Genomic DNA, 24129 nt, shown 5'->3' on the forward strand with positions numbered 1-24129 from the left:
ACCGAAGGTCTGACCCCAGGGGTGCATCATGTTTTTTTTTTTTTTTTGTTTAAATTGGTTTTATACCTGTTGATGTTTGTTTTTCACAGCAGTCTCATTGAAATTTCACCTTACTGGACCATCAAGTCAAGTAAAGAAAATATATTCAGGCAAATATAGCAGTTTCTCAGTACCTTTGCTGCTTAGACACCTCATAAAGATGCTCATGCATTACTCTTGTTCTACTGACATCTCAAGGAGTATTAATTAGACACGTATTCCTTATGCCATGTACATAAACACCACAGTGAGCCTGCACCTGACAGTGAAGAGGAGTTCTCCCCTCTCTTCCCACAGGAGGGTGCTCCTCCCTTATTCCTTCTGGGTGTGTAGGGAGTCAGCACAAATGATGATGGAGGTCCTGCAGGGTGCTATCTTCACTCAGCCAAGGGTGGTAATGGGGTTACAGTGTACAATTTGCCGCTCTACCCCTTCAAGCTTACATCAGCCTCTCTCATCATTCTTCTTAAAAGTGGGAATCTTAATCGTCCTGCCAGCAGAAATACAGCTTTGGCTTTGAAGATGTAATTTTTTTTTCTCCCCAAAGAAATAAAGTTTTGGCTTTGAAGATACTATTATTATAGCTATATTTGTTTATTTATTTATTCAGTTATTTCCCCAGAATTGACATGAGTCTTAAAAAGTGTCTGAGGCATCTAAGATTTATCAACCTATTTTTTTATGAGCAAAAAAGACCATTTGATTAAATAGTAATTCAGCAATATCTTTAAATGCAGTTTGTCAGTGTTAGAACAAAACCGTTGGATATCTGCAAACAGTTAATAATGGCAGCACACAACCTTTGAATGAATTTATGATACATGTGGCAGTCTGGCAATTTGTAAACTCTTCTTCTTAGGACTGCCCATATAAATGTGGATGTAAGTATTGTAATTATGCTGTTGCGTAAGCAACTTCTCACATTCATGTCAGATCTTGAAGGGCAAAGTGAGGTAGTCTGTTGTCCTCAAGCAGAAGTTCATTGTGTGCAATTCAACACAAAGCTGACGAGAAAAAAAAACAAAAAACAATGGTATGAAGGAAGAAGACAGCCATAGATGCAGAGATGTGGGTGGTTGAGTCTTTCCCCCACTAAAATAAGTAATCTGTGCAAATGGCTTATGACCCATACTTCCATTTTATTGTTGGACAACCTCTCACTAGCTGTAGCATGGGTGGATAGGTCAACAAAACACAGGACTTTGACACAGGAGGCTGTCAATCATTTCCCACTTGAAACCAACAGGGTTAGGGTAACCCTAACCCTAACCCATGCCTGTGCCATAACCTTAATTGCATGTTTATTACTGTAACAATGATGGTGAAGGTCCTCTAATCTTAAGAAAGTACTTATTTTAACCAAAACCCACTATCTTTTTTTATGTCTAAACCTAAACCAAATGGTGACATAACCGTAACCACATGTTCATTCCAACAAAGATCTGCCACCATAGGAGGGTTATTTCAGGAGACACTCCTGTGGGCCATATGGGAGGTTGAGGACTATATGTTGCTCAGGTTGGGGGACTTGTTGGGGGTAGTTACATTGCAGTAAGTTGACTAGTGAGCAGCTTCACAAAAACGTGTGCATCTCACTGAATTGTGAGTGTAATGTTTCGATGTGTGTCTCACAAGACTAACAACTTACTTTCTTTCATAAGCAGAGACTCAGTGGAAGTCCCCCACACAAATTACTGTTGCCTTAACAAGCGGAGGTTTTTGCATAATATAATTCTTTAAACATCTTTCAAAGCATGCAAATGAGTGTGGCTAATTTGTTTTGTCGCAAGTATAAACAGCTAACCTCAGACAATTCCCTGTTGTATTAGAACAAACTGCTCAGCTCAGCCAACATGTACTCCTTATGTGTTATGGCGACATTAGTGGCAATTAGTGACAGGAGGTGTATTTATAAAGGAGAGAGATTGCACCATACTTTTGCTGCTGTGAAATTACAAAGCTAAAGTTGATCTCTCTTGTCAGAAAACACCAGTACAAATGTCCCCTTTTAAACCCATTTGGGCCCATAAAAATGACACTCATCAGAAGAAGACATCTAGACACAGAGACAGACCAGTAATGCGCTCAGACAGATAGACAGACGCTGTAAAAACTGAGATTAATGATCCATGCTGTATGACTCGGGTGTGAGCTCATTGAACATCTGCATGTAGCAGAAACCAGGCAATTGGTATGCATCATGACTTTTGGCACCACTGCCACAGTCATGGGCGGGGTGGGAGAGCAGTGGGGAGAAGTCATTACAGATCGATTTATTTTAGCATGTGCTCTGCTGAATTCATGACCTGTGCACATCGTAATGTGGCATAATATACTTGGGTGGTGAGTAAATCAAAATCAGACAGTGAGATAAACGGGTGACAATCTGTAGGCAACCACCTGTGTCCTGTTCCTCACATAGCACTGATGAATGAAAAATGAATGTAAATTCTAGTTTATAACTTACAGTAAATGGTGGTGAACCTTTGCCTGAAACTTGATGAGCACAGTTGACCTACTTGTCACTAATTATTCACATTAAAATAACAATGTCTGAATGATGAAAATATAGTAGATCTGTAGACCTGTGTATTGTGGCTTACATGGCTGGACTTTGACATACATACTATGACAAATGGCAAGACAGTCATGTACTGAAGTGGAAAAAGAAAGTGTGTCAATGTGACATCTCAGTTCCAGCACCTCTTACATACTGCATAAGTAATGCGACTCTGGAGAGGTTATAGGTCAATATGATACGAGGCTACAATGTGAATATATATTATTTAAACATAGAGGACAGAGATGCAGAGAATGGAGTTCACAGTTAGATTCTGAAACTATGTGCAATTGATTCTTTTCACATTTATTTAATTCAAAATGTAAGCAGTTAATTAGTTTTCTCAAGCTGTTCTCACCACCATTGTTTATTACTTGCATATGGGGGGCCTTCTGTTGGCTTCTTCTTCTTGGAGCAGTAAAATAACTGTTGAATGCCAACACAAAGTTTCTATTTTAAACATTGCATTGTTCCAAAAATACTTGATTTGTGTAATCTGATCTGAAAAATTAGTCACATTCTGAAAGAGCTGTGCAGTACTGGGAGAACGGGCCATATTTTTTATAATGATACTAAAAAGTGCAAACTAGTTTAAAAAGTGTTTAAAAAGCCAAAATTTGGTGAAACTGTACCAAACAAACGGTAAACAGATGAGCAACTAACTTTTTGTCATTACCTTTTAAGCCATGGCCCCAAAACATTCTGACAGTGCTTTACTTTTGCATTTTTGGCATTTTTTGATTGTGAAGTAATCTACTATGAGGTGTGTATTCAAGGATTAACCCAAGTGTAAAAACCCAAGCAATGTGGAATATCTGCTGCTTTTATTATAGTGGCCAAACAGTTTTCTAAACTTACAAAACTAGATTTCTCTGTCAGACCGGTGGACACAGTTTGAGGAGTGTAGCCCTTTTTTCAGAATGTTCTGATCGAGCAATTCATACACTCCTCCTGAGAGAAAGTAAGTGGGACATAACAGCGTCAAAGGAGGGTTTGTTACTTTCACACTGACATGTTTATGTAATGCCATTGTAATCTGTCTAAACCTGGTTTAAGTTTGTGACATGGGCTTGGTATGTTCTACCACAACAGATGCCAGGGGACAGACAGACAATAAACTGTGGAAGGTATGCGTAAAGCCTTACTCATTCACATCATTGTGTGACCTCACCTCATCAGCAAGTCTGCACAGAGGGAACACCAGTCCAGCAGCTTCCCCAGCTGATGATCGTATATGCAGTCTTCATGACTCTTAGCTGTGCTATCACAGACTAGAAGTGAAAATGTTGCGGTACTTTAAGTGCAGTGCATATGTCTTTTATTTTATGTCATTTTTCAATTGTTGAATATGTTGTTCAAACAAAACTGCATGTCTTGAAGCATAAATCATAAATATATCAACCTGATGACTTTTATGAGAAACTACTGGGGCCTTGTTTCTGGTTGGAAACCCAAAGCTCTTTGCAAGAAACTGATCTTTTCACTTCTTAGAATTTGATTGGAGCCTGTCGTGAATGAACCAGTTTCTGGAACCAGTCCTGAAGCCAGTCTCTGTCAGTTACCAGGTGATCCTTGTACAATATTAAAGCACTGGAATACTCTATAATAGTTGAGTAGGGCAGCACCATGTTGCCTCTCACAGTGATCTTAGCCTGAACCTGTTTTTAGCAATTTCACTGTGTTACAAGACCCCAGTAGAAAACATGTTTATATTCCCCATAAAACTACCCCTAGCTAACACAAAAGTTATACACAACATACTAAAATATATCAGTTAGTTACACAGTTTTAAATCTCTGGAAAGTGCTGACATAATAGCTTAATGTTTTATGACTATGAATTGTATTATTCTATCTGCTTTCTATGATTTTAGGTTTTAAGTAGTTTTAAGTAATGTGTTTACGTAATAACCTGTCATTTTTGGAAATGCTAATGCTAATGCCAGCAGCCACTTAGCTTAAATTAGCTTAGCAGACTGGAAACAGGGAAATATGTAGCCTGGCTCGACTTTAACAAAATGCACATTTAAAGCTCACCAAGTAACATTTTCATATGATAGGAAAAATGTGATATGTAATGTGTTAATTAGCGGGCTTCAGACCAAAACTGCTTCACCCTGTTTCCATGTATTCTTTGTGCTAAGCTAAGGTAACTGGCCTTAACGGTAGCTTAATATTTAGCATACAGGCATTAGAGTGGTATCAAGCTTCTCGTCTAGCTATTGGCAAGAAAGTTTGTGTATTTCCAGAAATGTCAAATGTTATTAGGTTCATGTAGGTCTATTTTGTAACTAAAATTTTCATACTGTATATTCTGAAGGCAAAGCAGGGTAATGAGCTAGATTTATTAAAATTTGCCAATGCAATAGATGATAAACAAAAAAATAGTTTTCCCACAGTACAGTTATTTACAAAATTAAAAGATTATATGACACTGCTGAAGAATAGGATTTTTAGCAAACTTGTCTTTATTGACAATTTTTTTTACCATCTTTAAATGTCAATATACTGTTTTAACTTAACTGTGGATAGTCATTCTCTCCCTCAACTACATCAAAGTTTAATGTTGGGTGACTTTTTATGCAAGCATAACTGTTCTCTCTTGAAGTCCATTCTTTTCCTAATCTCAAAATGAGAACACTGTGTCAGCCTGTCAGCATGATTTACAATTTAAATAGTGAAAGAGATCAGGGAGAAGAAAAAATTCACCATTTTACACATTTAATGGACTTCATTTTAAATTCAAACTTTTGGATTTAGAGTTTAATTGGTTGGCAGTCTCTCTTTAACTGGCACAGCAGAAAAGAGAGGCCTGCAATCTGTTGATATTTTTCATCTTCCCAAGAAAGAGGCTACGGCCCACAGCACAGGTGTAAAAATGCATATTCTGAAGTGTATGCACATTGTATGCCACTTTATTCTTCACTCCTTTTTAAAGTCAACAGTAATAAATGAATTATATAAATAAAATTAAAAGAAAATGTGGTGAGAAAGTTTCATGAGAGGAAAACTTTTAGGCCCACCTCCCCATGCAACAGTTCTTTAGGGGCAGGGCATAAACACAGGAGCTTCATTTCATTGGTTAAACTCTGCCCACATGCAAATGTGATGTCATAGAAAATTCTGCCTCATTCCCAAACTCCACACAGAAGCCCCAGAGAGAGCAGAGACAGAGTGGGACTATGATCATCTCTTTCTTTTCCTCTGATTCGATGAAACACAATATGTATGTATATTTTACATTGAAAAAATACCATCGTCTTTGAGCAGAGTTTAATTCACTGAAAAGTTTTACTTATGTATTATCTCTTTTTTGCATACAGATCATTCTGAATTTGCTGCAGTTCTCTTGCAAAGACAACAGACTTACAGTGTAACATCTACAGTCTGAAAATGAATTGTACAAGGTAAGCTGCTGTGCTTGTGATAGCTACATTAACACTGCCTGTCAGACATTAGTTTATATTGTAAAAGCAAAGTTTGCTAAAACAGAAATGTGAATGTGCAGCAGTAGATCTCATTTTAACCCCATCATGGCTTCCTCCACAGAGTTCTCCATGCTTTTGGTCACTCCCAGCCCGCTGTGATGCCAGTTGACCTCGCCATGTGTTTGAGCCTCAGTCAGCGCCAGCCTCTTTATCAACTGCTGTCCATGTCTCCTCTGAAACCCACACAGCATCATTGTCAGCCAACTGACTGTCTGCCAAGGGCCAGCCTTCGCTCTCTGTATCACTCCCCCCCTTCCTCCTTGTCATCCTCGTTGCTCCCCTCCTCCGCTGTGCCCTCAGAGCCTCGAAGCTGTTTCCGCCGGGACAGCAGCAGTGTGAACAAAAAGCGTGTGGTGTTTGCAGACGCGAAGGGATTGGCGCTCACTGCTGTGCGCCTGTTCATCCCTGAGCCGTCCTCTCCCACTCCTACTCTGGTGATGAAACCCTCACCGGCCAAACTGCAAGGCCAACAGTCGACCTCAAACAACCTGCAGCGTTACAAGTTGCGGACTGGGTTTTCCTCAGCCGACGCTGGACTTTAAAGCCTTCCTTGCACGTCTGAGAGAGATGCGTGTACAGCTGGAAAGCTGCAACATTTCAGAACACTCCCTGAGTGGCAAAGTGTGTGTCTCCCATGTCAGTGCCGAGAAGGCTGTGCACGTAAGGGTGACCTTTGACTCTTGGCGGAGCCATCATGACATTCCCTGTACATTCCTGCAGCAGCAGCGCCATGGGGGTTCTGATATGGGCATTTTTTCCTTTGACTTAAGCTTACCCCAGAACATAAACCCAAAGGAGCGAATAGAGTTTTGTGTGTCCCTTAGGCCGGGAGCTGGAGCAACGCCACTTTGGGACGACAACAGAGGGCAGAATTACAGGGTGTGTGTGGAAAAAGATGGATCAAACACTAAACAGAGAGACACTAACCGTTGTTATCCCACACTTTCTAAATATCGGCCACCATCTTGGCCTTCATCTGTGTCCCTCAGTATGCAGGACTCTGCTGATCTGCAGCATCTTCAGAGGAGTTTATCAAGCAGAGTCAGAGCAGAGTGGAAAACTCTGTGTTCAACTAACTAGACCTGTGGAATTCTCAACAGAGCTGAGGATATGTATATATTATGTGAATAAGGATGTATGAAATTTTTCAAATGTCAGTGTTGGATGGTCTAAAGTCTGCTGTTTGAAAAACAGCTCACCCACCTGAGCTGAACTACCCTGCTCAAATGTGAATAATTTAATCAATGTTGTGATTAAATCTATCCCAAAAAAAAAACAAAAAACAAAAACGCGTACCCTTCTCTTTTCTTCCCTCTGCAGAAGTTACAAACTAATCATTCAAGACATGCTCATTTACAAATGCAGCTTGAAGAGTACTGTGCAATTATGCATATTTGTGCATTGTAGCATGACATATAAGCCCTGATTAAGATACAGGGGCCCTAGAGTAAAATTGAAAACATGAGACCTGTATTTGTCTCAGAGAAAACACGTCAGCACACAAAGAGATTACTTTAAGAACCTTTTGTACTTGCAGCAACTAACCCATTTTCTCCTAGCACAGTGAACGAACAACAATGCTCATGATGTGCTTTCGCACAGACATTAATTCTCTTGGTTCAGGCTCAGATTTCCAGAGTGTCTTTTCATGTTTGTACGTCATGCATACCAGGCGGAATAAGTCAACAAACTGATAGATCCTCTGGGCAAAGCAGCACACAGGTTTTGCACAGGAGGTTCAGTTCTAGACACTCCCCCACCTGCTGTGAAAAGTTGAATAACACACTGGGAATTGTTTGGTCTTGTAACTGTTCATGATTGGTTTGGCAAACAGCAAGTAACCATGGCAGCATCAGGGCCACCGGGCGCTTTGGATAATGTGTGGGCTTGTGTTTACATGCAAAGGTGGAGTCATTAGACACTGTAGCAGTCTCAGTGAGAAAGTTGCTCTGTTCTTTTCTTGTTCCACTCCTCCTTAGTCACCTCTCTGTTAGACTTGTTTCTTTGTCCTTAACTTTCCTCTCAGGTTATTATCCTCTTAAGACCGCCACCTTTGGGGATTGTCACTGCTCAGTGATATCAGATGGAATGTTGCATGTGAGCGGTTTACACGTAACGCAGGTTTACACGTAACGCAGGTTTACACACCTTGTATCCTAAAGCACTTACTTATTTATTAGACTCAACAGTGTAGAGTTGGTGTCAGGTGTTATGTTTTCCATGAATAACAGAACCTCAGAGGAAGTGACATTATCAAAACTAGTAAATTGGGGAATTTACAAAGGTTTTTACTAATATTTTGCAACTTGAAATTCATTTTGCAATTATTCCAGTGTCAGTAAGCAGAACCTTCACTCAGAGGAATGCATGTTTGTTAACTTAAGTTTGTTTTGCAGTTCATTCCAGTAGTAAGGCTCATAAAGACCATGGTCTTGCCAGCATTTAGAACGGCAGAATTTAGTGGCAAATCAGTTCATTCTGATGAAATTTTCGGGGCTACTGGGTTTGCTCTCAGGGGCAAAGTAAATCTGTGCAATTTTTACCCATCCAGCTATGAAAATTGACCCTGCAAATTTGTGCTTCTGACAGTGCTGAGCTTTGAGGAGACAGAGAGTCAGAAAGTTCAAATTGGTGGTGCTGCATCATTCTCTTCTGTTTACCGTCAAAACTGTCCCCCAGCAGGGCTGTGGTCTGCAGTTACTGTTAAGCCGATTAAGTCATTAATACATCTTTGCAAACTGACTGAACCTATTGTTCAATATGACACTGACACTGTATTATGACACTGTAAACCAGTCTGCCAGTTCAGAGTGGTCACTACAATCGCTATCTTGATTGATGGATGGCACTGTGGTACATGGCATCCAGTGGTTTAAGGGTTGTGGCAGTAGTATGAACGAACAGGATATCTCCATAATCCAGTGTGGGTTCTAATAGTCTGTTTTTACAGGAACGATTAATTAGTTTTCTGAGCATAAAGGCAGAACATTAAAGATAGAATCAGACCTTTGAGCTGTTGAGCAATAGAAAAAGATCATTAAGTTCTTTAAGTTAACTCTGGACACTAATGTTCAACTTTTGCTTGTTTTCTCTTTTCGCATAACCTACGGTGAGAAAAACAAGATCAAAGGTCATCACTGGCAAAGGTAGAAGCAGGACGACATTCTTGTACATCTGCAAAAACAGATGTCAAATGATGTCACCCTGACAACAGGGGTGGCAGATCACAAAACATTCAGATCATTTCGCAAGCCAGTGGCAAACAATCAATTTTGTCATGTCGTTTAGAAGACTGGAGGACAACTTGTCTTATAAACGTGTGAATCATCTTCATTAGTTTGGACATGGGGTCAAACAACAGGTTTCTTGGTCAGTGCAAGACACATCACCTACACTTTTAGCCATACAGTAACAGCAGCAAATGTAATTTTACAAAGAAAGGCTTCTCAGTGGTCAATATCTGTTTGTGCTCCTTTCATTTGTCGTTTCTCTCATTTTATCTGTGAGCCAGCAGCAGCCACAGCTGGCTGATGGCCAGCAGCCAGCTCTCAGCTGCTGCTGCTCACAGTTCTGATGCTTAGTGTTGTCTGAACAATACCCCAAAGACTGATCCAAAGAGTGAGCTGCTGGGAGCTAACAGTGGTAGCTAGCTGAAACTGAGACACTAGGCTCCAGTGACTGGATTTGTTTTTATTCTGGTCCCAAATAATCTCACAAACAACCAAATCTCGCCTGCAGCCATCTGGAGCCTGGGGAGTTGTATGAAACAAGTGAAAACTGTTTTCAAGGAACAAGTGATAAAAAACCAACCAGTGTAACTAGCAATACAAAATCAGTCGACAATACACTGTTTGCGACCAAACACTGCCGGCAAAATGAACACATAGCCTAAGCGTGACCCTTCCCAACTGCACAAACGTTGCCATTGTGTGGTTATTTTGCATATTTATGCATTTGTCAGACAAAAAGAACCATCTTTTCAGATTGGGTCTGTCTATAAAATAATAAAAAAAAGATAGTAAAGGAATTCAATGTGAAGTACTTGCAGTTTAAAAGTGTGCATTATATTTTCTCACATTATAATGCAGAAAACAATTTAAGTTGTTCATAAGACTATGTACTGTTTGGTCCACCTTCAGAAAAGGTGACTCCATGAGGGGAATGAGCAAATGCATTTTTATTATTTGATTAAGTACAACTATTACATACTGTATGTGAGACTTTCACATAAATATCGAGCTGACAGCTAACAGACAAAACATTAGACAGCAGAGTCCTTACTATGCTACAATATACTGCTGATTTCATCCTGCAAGCAAGGAAAGAAAATGGTGGACCATAGTGCCCTCTATTGGTAACTTGAATTACGATTATACCCTTGAATTACTGACTGTCAGTAAACAGCATGCGAGTTGAGAGGAATGAGAAAATTGTATTGATTTGTATTGAACTTTCACAGTTCCAATCTAACAAAAGAGTTTCAGTAAATAGAGGCAATCAGGGATGTTTTTGGGTCAGTAAAATTAAAGTATGAGAAATGTATTGTCTCATACAGAAATCATGATACTTTGAATGTGACTGTACACTGAAATCTATGTGAATATTTCTGATTAGGTAATGATCCTCAGTAAATTGACAAAACAATTTGTCACTACAAGATGGCAATGTCATGTGTAGGCAAACATAAATTTCTGTATTTTATGCAGTTGTTTGTGGAGGTCTTTAATGACAGCGGTCGCTGGGTAGGTGCTCATGCTCGGGGTTCCAAGTTGATCTGGAAAAACACTCCGCGGCCTTCCTGTCACACTCGCAGATAAACATCTCACATTCGTTGTTTTTGTCTGAGGAAGACAGAGTAGAGAGTGCACTTTGATTACCAAAAGAAACCAAGAGGAGTGTAAATTTTACCATTCATACCATTACCAGGTTTTATAGGTTTTTTATTTATATCTTCTTGTACTTCACCCTTGCAAAATTTATCTGTGATAATAACTAAGCATCTAAGGATGGAAAGGGGGAAACCTGCATGTAACTGCAGGTTTTATGGAGAAATTAACATGTTTATAAGATCACATGAGCAGGAAACTCTTTAAGTTTTGGTGTACTCACTGCCACAGGTGACCTTCCTGTTTTGTTTGTCACAGCTGTAATCGTAGAACTCAGTGTAAGGGTTGTCAAGGATGGGCCAGCAGTCAGGATGCTGCATGGCATCACTGTAACACTGGTCATGCACTTGGCAGCACCTGCAGGTGTAACAGGACAATTTTTTCACAAAGACTGAATAGGCTTTTTATGTTTTCTTAGTGTAAAGCAGAGTGACTGAATCGTGACCTGTCCAGATCATCCACAGGTGTGCCAGAGCCTCCCTTTCCGCAGTAGCAGCCGTAGTCAGCGTAGTCGAGAACAGGCCAGCTATCAGGCATCACACACAGAATCATGTTTCTGAACTGGATGAGTGCTTTTAAGTTTGCGGACTGGGCTGAAGCACAACAAGGGGGAACAATCAGAACTGTATTTATACTGGAGTAGAAGATGCATCTGTTCACAACCACCATAAATGCAGATGTCAGACATCTTTTGTCTGGTAGTACTCACCGACAGAGAGGCCTGCAGCCAGAAGAACCAGAGTCTGGAGGGTTTTCATCCTGTGAGTCAGAAGGTCAAGTCACAGAGTAGCTCTCACTCTTAAGATCAGGTCCTCTTTATATATCAAGTGTGGGGCCTTGGGACCTGCCCTGTCAGCTGTTCATACCACACAGGGTTCGCACGAGTCACAATGCACGGGCTCTGAGATTCAAACAGAAACCAGCATGTGTAAAAGCGAGTAAAAACTCCCACACTCTCTTTCTGAACTTGTCGTAACCCTGCATTGTTGTTAAATATATCTGATGATCTTTCTAGGCTGGACTTGTTCAGCCCTCATGTTAGGAACCCATGTGGGATGCACTGAATATATCATTTAATAGGTTTGAAATATATCATCAGCCTAGCCATCAAAAATGTTGTTTTCAATACCACTTTGACTTAGTTCAAATAAATGCTTTAATTAGCAGTTCTATCTTCCTTGTACAAGAGATATGTCTGCCTCAGATCCTGTCCTGCTTTACCACTTATTTTAAGCTCTGAAATTTCGAAATTAAAGCATTTTATTTCAAGTTTTATTCTTTTGGCTTGCACGAGAGCACATTCTAAAACTCATCTCTCTAGATGAAATATCTGATTTGGTTTCTTTTCTTAAAAAGAATTCCTTGAAATTATCCCCAACCTCAGCCAACATTGTTCGGATAAAATGGAACTCCAAGTGCGAGCCGGGTGTCATCACTCAACATCAGAGTCAACTTTACAAATACTCTTGTGGCTGAATGGGAGTAAATGATAGAAATTTACAAAATCCACATACAAAATAAAAGTTTTGCCAGTATTTTCTGTGCTTAAAATAGACAGTGTTGTGGACTAGGAAGCTCTGTGTGAGGTGGGTGCTTCCTTAGTGATTTCACAGTCTATACGATCTGGGCTTCTTCCCTACTCTTGATCATTGGTCAAACCTTGGTCAAATGTTTGTGAGCTGTAACTGCTCATGACACATCATGATGCCCATGAGTATCTTAAATGTCTTCTTAAAAGGGTAGCAATATTGCCACATTCCAATGGAAAAATGATCAAGTTAGACTTGTGCTTACAATTGTTGCACATCAGACAGTAATTTATAAAATGCATCACTTTGTAATAGCTGTAATGACACACTGACAGACTCATACTGTGTGTAACGTCACAGTAGACGTATGTGTGCATTCATAGTCATATTTCATGTAGTTATTTGGCATGATGTAAGAAAAATAGTCCAAAGGCACGCTGGTGTAGAATACAATGTATGCTCAGGGTATACCTTCTGTAGACCTATTTGTAGATTTGTTGCGTAATTATGTCATAGGCTTCATGTCCAAAAAAAGACAGAGATAAACATGAGACCGAATTTAACCAACAAATTGAGATTATCCACCATATGCAGAGAGACGTGGAAAATCCCAGACTATAAGATCTAAAGTTTGATGATATGAAGAGCATACAAATGTTGCTTAGCAGAGTGCTCAAAGGAAGAGAACAGTGAAGGGGAATTTTTTTTCTAGCAATTTTGTGAAGTACTAACCCCTTTTTCAATATTTTTAAGTGTATAAAACAATTATCATCATCATCAAATTCAGTAAGAAAAAGCTGCTTTAAAGATGATTTTCTGTGAAGCCTCAAAGTTTACTCTGAGTTCTCTCACTACAGTGTCTTAAATCACTGTTTGTGTTGATGTTGGGCTTTTTTTTACATTATTTTCTTCTTCGCCTCCTGATGATTTTCTGAAACTTTAAAGGCAGATAAATGTTTTTAAATGTTATTTTAACCTGTTAAGAAATGTTTCCAGAAATCTAAAGCCACCGTGTGGTTCATCAAAAAAATGACCAGTACAGACTAGATTATGTGGACAAAAGGACTCAAGAGTGTTTGAGTGTGGCTGACAATAAACAATCACACACACACACAAATAAAAGAAACTGCATACAAATTTGTACTGTGACTTAATCTTTAATACAAACATCTCTCAAAATGAAAATGTGTACACACCAGCATGGTTCAAAGGCTCAACAACATTTTTAATGATACTGCAATTTATTTTAATGTCTAGCATCTTCTCATCAATAAATCATTACCATGTTATTTCTGAGACAATAGCAGAAGTAACAAAAACAAATGAGACCTTAACTGTGGAAGACTGTCAGCCTCTACTGGACTACATCAACATCATGGTCTCATTTGGCAGTTACAACAATATACCATGATTTGACAAAGATTTATTAATGGTCATATTTTTAACTTAAAACTCAGTCCAGTCTTCACTTCAGACTTCATGAAATAAACAGACCATTAACAGTGCAGACAAACATGTTAACTATAACAAAACTCTTCAGTAACAGTTCCAGTCTGTTACATGATCCTGTGCTGATCCCTTTGTCAGTGTTTTGGTTCTGCAAGCACATGTTGGTCACTGTGTCTTTCACCTGCTGTTTTGTCATTGTCAAATATCTTCAACATTTTGTTTCCTGTTGGGTCTTTTTTCATTAATCATGAATGAGTGTAAAGCTTCACTTTAAAGAGACACTGCCGTTAAAGACTGGAAATATTCCATGGCACAAACCATGCCATATTCCAGCAGGGATCAACTATATGGTGTGACTCTCAATATATGGAGTGCATTTACACTGTATAAATAAAGAAAAATTATCAGTGCGAAGACCATTACTGTGTAGATGTTTGAAAGGGTTAGCACTATTCTTCTGATACATTGTCATGCTGTAAGGTGTACCTACACATTCTACATAAAAATAAATGTCTATTATAGTAGTGCAAAACTAACAGAGTCATTTTAAAGTTTAGAACAAATTAATTTATGATAACATAATAAATTATTCTGGTTTTGGTCTCAACTATGTTGTTGCAGTCCTAACTAAAAATCTGCTAGAACACTTAACTGGAATGGTAATGACCACAAAATTGCAGGTATATTAAGAGAACTTGAGAATATAACAAACCACATCATCAACCAAAGTAGAAAAAATGATACAACTGAATACCTCACAAATAAAATAGAAAAATATCTTCTGTGCGCTCTGTGATCATACTAAATAAAACATAACTATTTCAACAGGCAAAAGAAAACAGTGGAGAACTATTGCAGTGCATTTTATCCTTCTTTAACCATAACATTCACTTTCTTGATTGTACCACTGTTGTCTTCTCAACCTTAGGAAAGACAACAGCGACCTCATGTATCTGAGGTCTTCCCCCAGCATTATCAATATTCCTCATTACATTTCATGTCATAGTGTTCTACTTCATTATTAATGCCTCTCTATGTCTACTGAGCAAAGTTACTGTTGATGAAAACTACAGAGGGCAGTCAGTGATCAAACAAAGGCAGATTATGAAGGATTGGAGTAACTGAGCGATACTGATCATCCTCAACAGATGTGTACAACAACTGGGTATACAGTGAGTGTACAAGATAGAAGTTTAGTTTAGTTTATGTATTGTTTTCAGAATTCCTATAGTAAACACTATTCCTGAATTTTATTTTTTGTATTTTATTTAATACACAATACACACATATTTTTTATCTTTAATCTCTCTCCATCAACTCATTCAAAGCGGCTTCTTCAAGTCAGGATGTGATTACACAGGTGAAACCCATGAGGAAAAAAAAAAAACTGGTGGAGCTGATATTTTGTACACTCAGTGTACAGTTAACACACTGGGACAAAATTAAAAAGACACTCTTCAATCAGATAGGCTTATATAGTAAGGTAGTGACGTACTTCTTCTTGTAGCGATGTGTCGCACTGAGCACCATCACCCCATCCTGCGACAGAGAAAGATAACATGGAGGAAAAACGTACTTAAAAAACACTTAAAAAACAATAAATGCATGCTTGCAGCTTAGATACACAGGGGCTTATAGGGACAATGCTATCAGTCTTACCATGTGCAGCATTTCCATACTATAAACCACAGCAATTAGTGGGAGTGCCACCCACTAATCTTGACGACTCACTCCGCTCACTAATCCCCATCAACAATCAGACAATATAATGTCTACCTCTACTACAGACGTTATGTTCTTACTTTCACAGACTCTTATTTGTTGTGGTGTCAAAGCTACAAAACTGCTATTTACCTACTACTCATGGAGAGGTTTGCAGCTCTTCAAGTCTGTCTTAAAATTATGGTCAGGTATGGTCAGATGCTCATTTTTGCTTTAATCACTCCTTCTTTTCATGTTGGCCATGAGATCTCTTTCTAATACACTTCCAATGTAAGTGATGGTGGACAAACTATGTATTACTACCACTCCACTGCAGCAAATTACAAACACACTGCATGGGGAAAAACAAAGGGGGAATTTTGTACTAAGCACACTGATACTTTGGAAACCACTTTGGAAGCTGTCCCCAAATTGCTAGTGCACCTATCAAGAATCTGAAATCTTCCAATAAAGCGACAGAATTTTGTTTTCCATGCACATACATGGTAGCATTTTATCCAACCCCTGTGCGATTGTTTGATCACAACTGCAAAGCTCCTGTGTTGCTTTCAAAAGACCGACACACACTGAAAACAAAAATTACCACTGTAGATTAAGCCAGCTGGAAAGAGGTCAACTGACTATCTGTGCAGCAACCAACTGATACGGAAAATACTGTGCATGGTTCAAATGGGAATCCACGAGTGGGGAACAAGTGTGTGTATGTGTGTTTTTTTTTTTCCTCTCCCCATTTAGTCGGTATTTCTATCTTGCGTCTAGTTTATTTTTCCTGTCACAATGTTGGAATCATCTGTCCTTCAGCTCCCTTAACAACAACTTGTTATCATTGTTAGCATTCCATAGATAGAATCAGCTGAGCAAGTTACATACAGGCTTGCTAACAAAAACAACAGCTCATGCTTCCCATTACAAATGCTAATGAAACTTGTCATTTCTGAGAAAATTTTCCCACATTTCAGCAGCTGAAAAATAGCGAGTGATTCAGTCACCTTGAGACCTTACCTTAATGGAAAGAGCATAGAGGTGGTTGAGCATGACATGATTGGGCTCTGGGAGTAATGCAGGGTCACACTGGGAAAAGAATTATGTAAAGAAACAAAAAATAAAACAACTGAAGAATACTGGAACAAATTTTATTTGAGTTTCCATTTTCCATCTTTCTATTTTTATATTATCTGTTTTATTATTATGTGTTCAGTTACAGGCAGTGTCATTTGACTACTTATTTGACCGGTTGTAACAACCAGTAGCTCAATGTAGCTCAGTATAAGTTGTAGTTCATTATGTTAAGTTTAATGCAATAATGCTGAAAATTAACGGCAGAGCTGCTGCTTTTTCAATAAACTTCCAATATTTTGCCAACATTGTATTTCCAGGAATAAGTTACAAAATAAAATAGAGAAAAATGATGAGCAAGAAGTTCACTATTTCAAGAAAATCCACAGTGTAAAGAACTGTGTGTGAAACAGACATGATTTAACTGCATCACAGCTACTCACAGAAATCCCAGTGTCTTTGTTGAGGATGACCTGTAGCAAGTGTGGTGGGAGTATGGGTGGAGACTTAAACTTCTCTTCCTGTTTAGGAACATAGGAGTCCTGATGATATGGCCCAGGAGGGGAGCTGGAGAGGTCTAATTGAGGAAGGGAGAAGAGCAGAGCAAGGGCGGGATAGTGTGACTAAAACAGACTTTCCAGAGAGAGAGAAATTCTTCTATTATGTTTTAATTTCTGACTTATGTTTAATTTTGTGGCTGAGCAGTGTGACCAGGGTTCCCAGATATTACAATATATAGAATCTTTTGTGCACTTTTCCACACCTGCTTTCAAAACCTGTAAACTGCATGAGTGATTCTTTACAGAGCAGATGTGAAATGGGGTTGTCAGCACTCACCTGACATATCAGAACATTTCTGCGAGTCCACCATTAGAGCATCAAACACCTCAAAGTCAGTTTTCTTCACCTGGATGATATTGTTGACTGTGCCGAGCTGACTGGTTACAACCGGCTGTGAGGAAACACAGGAGACAAAGGATCCAGACAAATTATCAGGTTACAGTGACTGACTGTGCAAAATGTTCAACCATGTCTGTCCAATATTTCCTTCAAGTTTACAGAATGTGTGGTTAATTATTTTCAAATTTGTTGTGAAATTGTATTTCTCTGCTGCAGAGAAATTACAATGTTTAAACGGGATAATAGTTCTCACTCAGATTATTGCTTGCAGCCAAAATTAAAAACTCACAATCTACACTTGCAGTTACATAAACCCTGCAAGGGTTCATTATGTCATGATGATTTTGCTTCAATAGAGCTTAGAGCTTATAATAGCTCTATTTGCAGATGCTGTTGGTAATAATCACAGGATGCTGTCTAGGAGATTTCCAGGTAGAATATACCCAGATTTAAAAGGGCTCTACATGTACTGTAGGGCAAAATCACAGCTGCAACAACTTCTCTAGTTGAGTGGTGACTGATGAAATGGTCTATTGGAGAACAATTGCTAACCTCAGCTGGGTCGTGGGTCCACTGGCCGTCCACATAAAACTTGTACTGATGCTCCCCCTCGGGCAGATCGACAATGGCCACAAAAGTGTTTTGACTTTAAGAGATGAAAAGAGAGAGCATTTGGCACACAGGTCAGTTGACACAGAATCTTCAACCTCATCAGTAATATGTATGCCCTCTGATTAATGAACTGAATTTAAACAACAAGGACACAAATTTTCAAGACACACTCTCACCTTCTAATAAGGGGAATCTTGTTGGCCCAGTTGTTGAAAGAACCAGAGAGGTAGACCTCCTTGCCATCTCCAGTCCAACGAAAGACTGTTGGTCGGTCTAAAGTTGGTGCTTTGTCATCTGCCTCTAAGTCTTGCTGCCATGCAAGGAACTCCTCTTTCTCTAAAGGAGCCTGAAATTGATGTTGATGGTTTTGAAAAAGTATATGGGCACCAAACAATCATGCTGACAGTAGATAATCTGCCTGTGATACAGTAGTATGACTCACTTTCATATCTTCACCATGAAAAATATCTGCATCTTCTGGGCTGTCCATCAGGATTTTTGGTCTCTCTCCCTCCTTGATACCTCGGCTGTCCCTCCGCTGGGCCTTCTCCCCCTGGCCCATTGCAGCCCTCTCACTGCTTGTATTCCCCATGGCTTTGTCTTCTTGTAGGCCAGTAGAAGATCACTATGAGGATTTTAAATATAAATATATATAATAAATATGAGTCCAGCAGCAAAATAAGCTAACGTGTGAAAATTGAATCACATGGAAAGATTTAACAGATTTGAACTCCACCTTCAGTGGGAAATACTATGTGTTCATCTGACAGCTGTAGCTATCTGTTCTTTGTGCAATATGGCTGTACAAACAAACCTGTATAATCATAAAAGAATCCCTGCAGCTGGGAACTGAATAACACGGGAGAGTATTTTTCAACACACCACCTGGGAGCCTGCAATGTTAGAGTTTAACCATCTTTTTTATGTTAGACACATACTGAGCCCAATATATCATCTTCAAAACTGATGCCAGAGGCAGTTTTTGGTTTACAATTCCAGATACTGCTTTAAAAACCACTCTGCACTACCAGCTGCATAAGTAAGCAGTGGTAACATGACCTTGATAAAAGAAAGGCACATATGGCATTTCCAGTAATGGATCACTTATTTCAAGGATGTTTCAAATTAAGTTGCATACCAGTGTGAAATGAAATGAAACCAATAGGCAGCCACACTCTGAAATACAACCAGAGGTGACAATGAAAACTTCAGCTGGAGTTGTTTAAAGCCAGTGAATATGCCGTTTAAATGGAACAGGCTTATACATTATTGAGACCTTGCTGGTGACTCCAGTATTATCATGTAATTACTGGTAAATGTATCACTAGATCATAAGCTCAACAGAACGATGACAGAAAAGGTTTGTATGTATTCACTGTCTGAGTCAGGATTTATGTGAGGGCTGGTGTTCAATTGCTAAATTCTGTAACTTTCTCTGATGAAACACTAAAAAAATCCCTGTCAGCATCTGACCATTGTATAATAAGTCGTTTTTTTAGGATAGCGTTTCTGCTGCATTACCGCAACTGCTGCTGATGGAGGTGGAGTACTTTTCCACTGTACGGCAGCATTAGTACAGTACTGTTTCTGCCACTAGTTGTGATACTCTGTGACATTTGTCACGGAGATGACAGTATAAAACGGATACAACATAATGCAGCGTCTATACTGTAATTATAGAGAAATGACAACGCACTGCCACAAACAACTTTGTGTCAACTTTAGTAAACGCAAAGTGATGTTGACATTAGCAATCAAAGGAAATGACCCTCGAATGAGCAGGCTAACGGACATTAGCTCGTCTTACAACCTGACTGTGAGAAAATAAACTCCATTACCAAGTCTTGTTAAGGTTATAGCCTGATAAGCCTGAACTGACTGGACGGAAGGGGATTTATTTTTCAGCACCTGCGTAGCAATAAGATCTAACGGTTTACTAAAGCTAGCGGTATTTAGCAGCTAGCATCACTGTGTTATGCAGCCGGCTAGAGGTCCTTCACCCCAAGCAATGCTACTGGCTGCTGCGTAGAAGTGACACCCATTAAAGAATGAAACAACTGACTATAAATACAGTCCGTCGTTCAACATTTTTTTACCTGAGCAGTGTTTACCGTCGTGGTTGTCGGTGTTAGCTTATCATGCCCATTTAATCGAAAACAAAATATTTAGTCACACCAAACAAACCCGCCCCCTGGTAGGAGCATGCGCAGTAGATCAAAAAAGACGACCTCATTAAAAGCCACTGAATAATAATGCCGCAGTATTTTATTTTTCCAGAAGCACTTGGTACCACTTATAGAGTTTGTAACCATGGCAATTTCTCAGTATTTTACGATCACAATCACATTTTTAAGTCTATAGCTGTGTGTAATGGCAGATGTAATTTTATGTACTGAACACTAGATGGAAGCGTGGGTCAAGAACAGTGACAATGTACCATGTACAAATGTAGGTCTCGTCGTCTCGTCAGTGAGCCGATGAACCGGTGAGCCATTATTTCCAGAGTACATAAAATGTATTTTCCTGTAAATGTGACACTGCTTCAACGATAATATAATAATGCAACGGTCACTGTGTCAATTTTTAAGCTTTAATTAGATTACCTGTGCAACACTTCTCAAATATTTTAAATACAAAGAATATGTTTGAATCCAGAAAATTATCAATGCTACCAATAAATTGGCATCTGTAGATAATTAGGAAATTGATAGAACATTGTACAGAATATTGTATATTCCTTGTGCAACGTTACATGTTCTGTGTAGCATATTTCAGGGGGGAATGCTGGTAACAGGAAGATTCCCCTATATTTGGATCCATGGCTCTGTCATGCCACAGATTCCTGATTCCTTTTAACTGATGACAGTATATGGAAGCTAAATTTAGGCTACACATCATCTTTGTGCTATTCCTGACTTTTACCATGAGTTAGTCACAATACAGCTTGTGCACTAAATGAGTGCAACTTGGCAGTCACAAAAAAAAGGACTGTAGGCAGACAGCGTAAGACAGGTCCAGCTGTAATGCTGCCTAAAAACACCCTTACTTCCAAACCAAAGCCATACTTTGTTTCCAATAAGTTCTGTATTGCCTCAGATATAACCTTCTATAGAGATGAGATCATATGACAAATCTCTAATCCATATCAGGCAGCACAGTCTGATCCTAGGACAGCACCACCAAACCTCATCACCTGTGGTCATAATTGCCCTGAGCAATGCTGTTGTGCCAGTGTCAACAGATCAAACAGGTGTTTTGATATGTCATTTCAGAGAGAGCACAGGTGTGATGAATAACTTTAACGATGGCTCTCTTCTAGTGTGGGTAGGTCTGTACCAGTAAGCCATACAATTGAGACAGCATACACACTGCTCAGGCTCTGGAATGTAGTCATTATTATTGTTATTAGTTGCAGCAGTGTACTGGTTTAAAACACCTCCTATTTATTAACAGTATTATTTTGTAAAACAGTTTTGTTTGGATTTATTTAAAGCTGTTAATTATCTCTGTTGTATTTCTTTTTTTTTGCCATCAGCATTGCCACCCTTAGCTGTTCTGATGATGGCAAGAAAGGGCTAATTTTCTTTAATTCTTTCACCTCATAGGGTATGGTTCAGCAGCACCTTCTGTTACAGTATCTTCTGTTAGCAGAGTCATGTGGAGCTGCTGCAAAAGCCAAAAAAAGTCTTTTCATCTTTGTTTTGTCCCCTAACTACACCAGTTCTCTTTTCCTCAAACTCGGAGACAGATTTAAGATAAATAATGATGGTCACCCCTAAACAGCACTCCAACATCCTTCAGACACAGGGGGCAGCAAATGCTGGAGGCCTGGGCACATAATGAGGAGCTAAGTAAAAAAGTGTCCAGCAGAGATGTGTGGACTGAGGGGGTGGATGGTTAGATTTCACTGGACTGGTTAAAAACAGAATTTACATTTCACAAGGCCCTATTATCTAGAACGTCACAGCAGATTATGGGCATGGTCAGAGTTGATTGCAGTGCACAGATGTCAGTCCACACTGGGTGTTCAATTACAGAGATTTAATTTTTCCCTTCACAGCCTTTATGCCTTGTTAGAACCAGCTAATATTGTTGGTTTCTTTGAGGAGAATATGTCAACAATAAGAACGCTGTTGTGTAATCCAGGAGTTTGCATGCACATTTTTGTGCAGGTAGACTAGAGGAGAGATGCGTGCCACACATCACTTACATGAGAACACTTCAATATTTCATTAAATGAGCTGTTAAAAAAAAAAAAAAAAAGAGCCAAAGAGCCAGGCACATTAGACGACTGTCCTGGAACCAGACTGATGTAATTGGCTCACGTCAGCTGAGGAGACTAAGTGGGCTCCAAGGAAGAAGTTGGCCTGGCTGGTGGAGGTGGGATGTGATGTTTTTTTTTTTCTGCTTGCATGGGGAGGTGGATCTAAAAATGGATCTGAGGGATGGAGTTGGATGGTATGGCATGTTGTTAGTTTTGATGTGGTGAAAATCAGTTGGCAGTGGTAGAACAAGGACTCAGGTGTGAGTGGGTAAACCTTGGTATTGGATTATTTAATGACTTCCAAAGACCTCCTGTATTTTATCTAGTGTAATTGAAGCTCTTACTTTCTTTCCTCTTATCTCTTTCATTTCAAACTTACATGATCAAGGAAAAGAGAATTATTAAAGAGAATTATAAGTTTGTTTAAATGTTTATTACTCTAAACTGAAGACATTAAGTTATAAGATTTTCAACATGAATGCCTGCTTTGATAGAACATCTCTCTAAAGCCAAACAGACTGAAGCTAAAGCCCAAACTAGGAGAGTCTCAGCTCCTGCGCTGGCTCACAAACCTGCTGATGAACTCGGTGATGTGACTGATGCGCTGACATTTTACTGTGGCTCCATTCTGGCACCACTTCCCAAGAGCCATGACCACACTGCCACTCTTATTTACCATTACTCATCCCCACTGTGCGAAGCCATCACACAACAGCAGCCAGCCACTCCAGCCAGCAGCTGGCCCTGATACACTCTCTGTAGGACAAGCCAGATAACCTTTATACTGAGCTCCTCTGGATTACACAAGGGGAGGTGATGACTCACAAACTCACACTTGTTGCCTTGGCACTCTTACAGACTCACATCTGTGCATGCAACACTCTGGACACAGTTGTATCTACACGATTATTTCTTTGTCAAATACTGAATGAAAGCTTGTTTTACTGAAACATTCAAATATGAACATTATGAAATAGAAGCATCTTCATATCTAGGTTTAAAGGATAAGTTTAGTGTTATCCTGTTTTCTTCATAACAAGTTCTATGAAAATCAAAAACCAACAATGCATCAATCTCAAAGCGTTCCAGCTTTCCTACCCTGTGGCTCTATGCTCATTGTTTCCTACTGGTGAAAAAACCTTTAAAAACATGTCAAAAATACATAGTCTCATTGTTTAAAAAAAACATAAAACAGCAGGACACTGTAATTTTTATCAAATGTTAGTCAAATAGGTCTAAGTTTCATATTTGTTTGGGACTATTTTTAGAGGTGGATTAATACATGTTTAGTGCTCTAATCAATATTTACAGCAGCAAAAGTGTGTATGTTGGTTTGACTCCAAACTACAATGCCCATGTTCATGGTGATAAAGGAACATGTCAGCCGGTGGAACACTGTTCATTGTGTGTGATTGATGTTGTTGATTGCTTATACTCTGTGGCAAAAAGGTCTTTGACTACATGGGCACTAGTTGTTAGTAGAATCACTTTATCACTGGTTATGGTCTTTTAATAATATATAGAGTTTTGACAGCCTTATCCTTTTTAAAAAAAGGCCTTTGTAGGTCTACCCTGGCAACGCTATTTTATACAATGCCAAGCAGGAATTTCAGAACTTGTCACTT

The 24129-nt window shown here is 39.2% G+C and overlaps 3 protein-coding genes across 3 annotated transcripts; 1 reads left to right on the forward strand and 2 right to left on the reverse strand.

Annotated features, from left to right (window-relative positions):
• Positions 1 to 5724: 5724 nt before the first annotated feature.
• ppp1r3c2a (protein phosphatase 1 regulatory subunit 3C2, duplicate a) lies at positions 5725 to 7393 on the forward strand. The gene is made up of 3 exons (XM_018671732.2): positions 5725 to 5824; positions 5922 to 6005; positions 6148 to 7393. The coding sequence occupies exons 2-3, from the start codon at positions 5992 to 5994 to the stop codon at positions 6626 to 6628; spliced, it is 495 nt and encodes a 164-aa protein (XP_018527248.1). The 5' UTR covers positions 5725 to 5824; positions 5922 to 5991; the 3' UTR covers positions 6629 to 7393.
• A 2850-nt stretch (positions 7394 to 10243) lies between these two features.
• Positions 10244 to 11839, reverse strand: LOC108880291 (phospholipase A2). Its single transcript, XM_018671731.2, has 4 exons — positions 11682 to 11839; positions 11418 to 11565; positions 11196 to 11329; positions 10244 to 10927 (listed from the first exon to the last, which is right to left on the reverse strand). The coding sequence occupies exons 1-4, from the start codon at positions 11728 to 11730 to the stop codon at positions 10809 to 10811; spliced, it is 450 nt and encodes a 149-aa protein (XP_018527247.1). The 5' UTR covers positions 11731 to 11839; the 3' UTR covers positions 10244 to 10808.
• Positions 11840 to 13638: 1799 nt separating this feature from the next.
• prkab1a (protein kinase, AMP-activated, beta 1 non-catalytic subunit, a) lies at positions 13639 to 20445 on the reverse strand. Its single transcript, XM_018671777.2, has 8 exons — positions 20337 to 20445; positions 18683 to 18865; positions 18417 to 18586; positions 18181 to 18274; positions 17566 to 17680; positions 17172 to 17305; positions 16675 to 16743; positions 13639 to 15489 (listed from the first exon to the last, which is right to left on the reverse strand). Exons 2-8 carry the CDS (start codon positions 18830 to 18832, stop codon positions 15412 to 15414), a joined length of 810 nt encoding a protein of 269 aa, XP_018527293.1. The 5' UTR covers positions 18833 to 18865; positions 20337 to 20445; the 3' UTR covers positions 13639 to 15411.
• Positions 20446 to 24129: the final 3684 nt, after the last annotated feature.

The sequence above is a fragment of the Lates calcarifer genome, linkage group LG9, assembly GCF_001640805.2.
Source record: "Lates calcarifer isolate ASB-BC8 linkage group LG9, TLL_Latcal_v3, whole genome shotgun sequence".
Classification (NCBI taxonomy): domain Eukaryota; kingdom Metazoa; phylum Chordata; class Actinopteri; family Centropomidae; genus Lates; species Lates calcarifer.

Excerpts from the sequence above, each read along its gene's own strand:
- LOC108880291 (XM_018671731.2), bottom strand. The coding sequence starts at position 11,730 with ATGAAAACCCTCCAGACTCTGGTTCTTCTGGCTGCAGGCCTCTCTGTC. Across the intron at positions 11,566-11,681 it reads GGCTGCAGGCCTCTCTGTCG|CCCAGTCCGCAAACTTAAAA; the intron begins GTGAGTACTACC and ends GTTGTGCTTCAG. Across the intron at positions 10,928-11,195 it reads CAGGAAGGTCACCTGTGGCA|ACAAAAACAACGAATGTGAG; the intron begins GTGAGTACACCA and ends TGTCTTCCTCAG.
- prkab1a (XM_018671777.2), bottom strand. The coding sequence starts at position 18,832 with ATGGGGAATACAAGCAGTGAGAGGGCTGCAATGGGCCAGGGGGAGAAG. Across the intron at positions 18,587-18,682 it reads TTCATGGTGAAGATATGAAA|GCTCCTTTAGAGAAAGAGGA; the intron begins GTGAGTCATACT and ends CATCAATTTCAG. Across the intron at positions 17,306-17,565 it reads GAAATGTTCTGATATGTCAG|ACCTCTCCAGCTCCCCTCCT; the intron begins GTGAGTGCTGAC and ends TTCCTCAATTAG.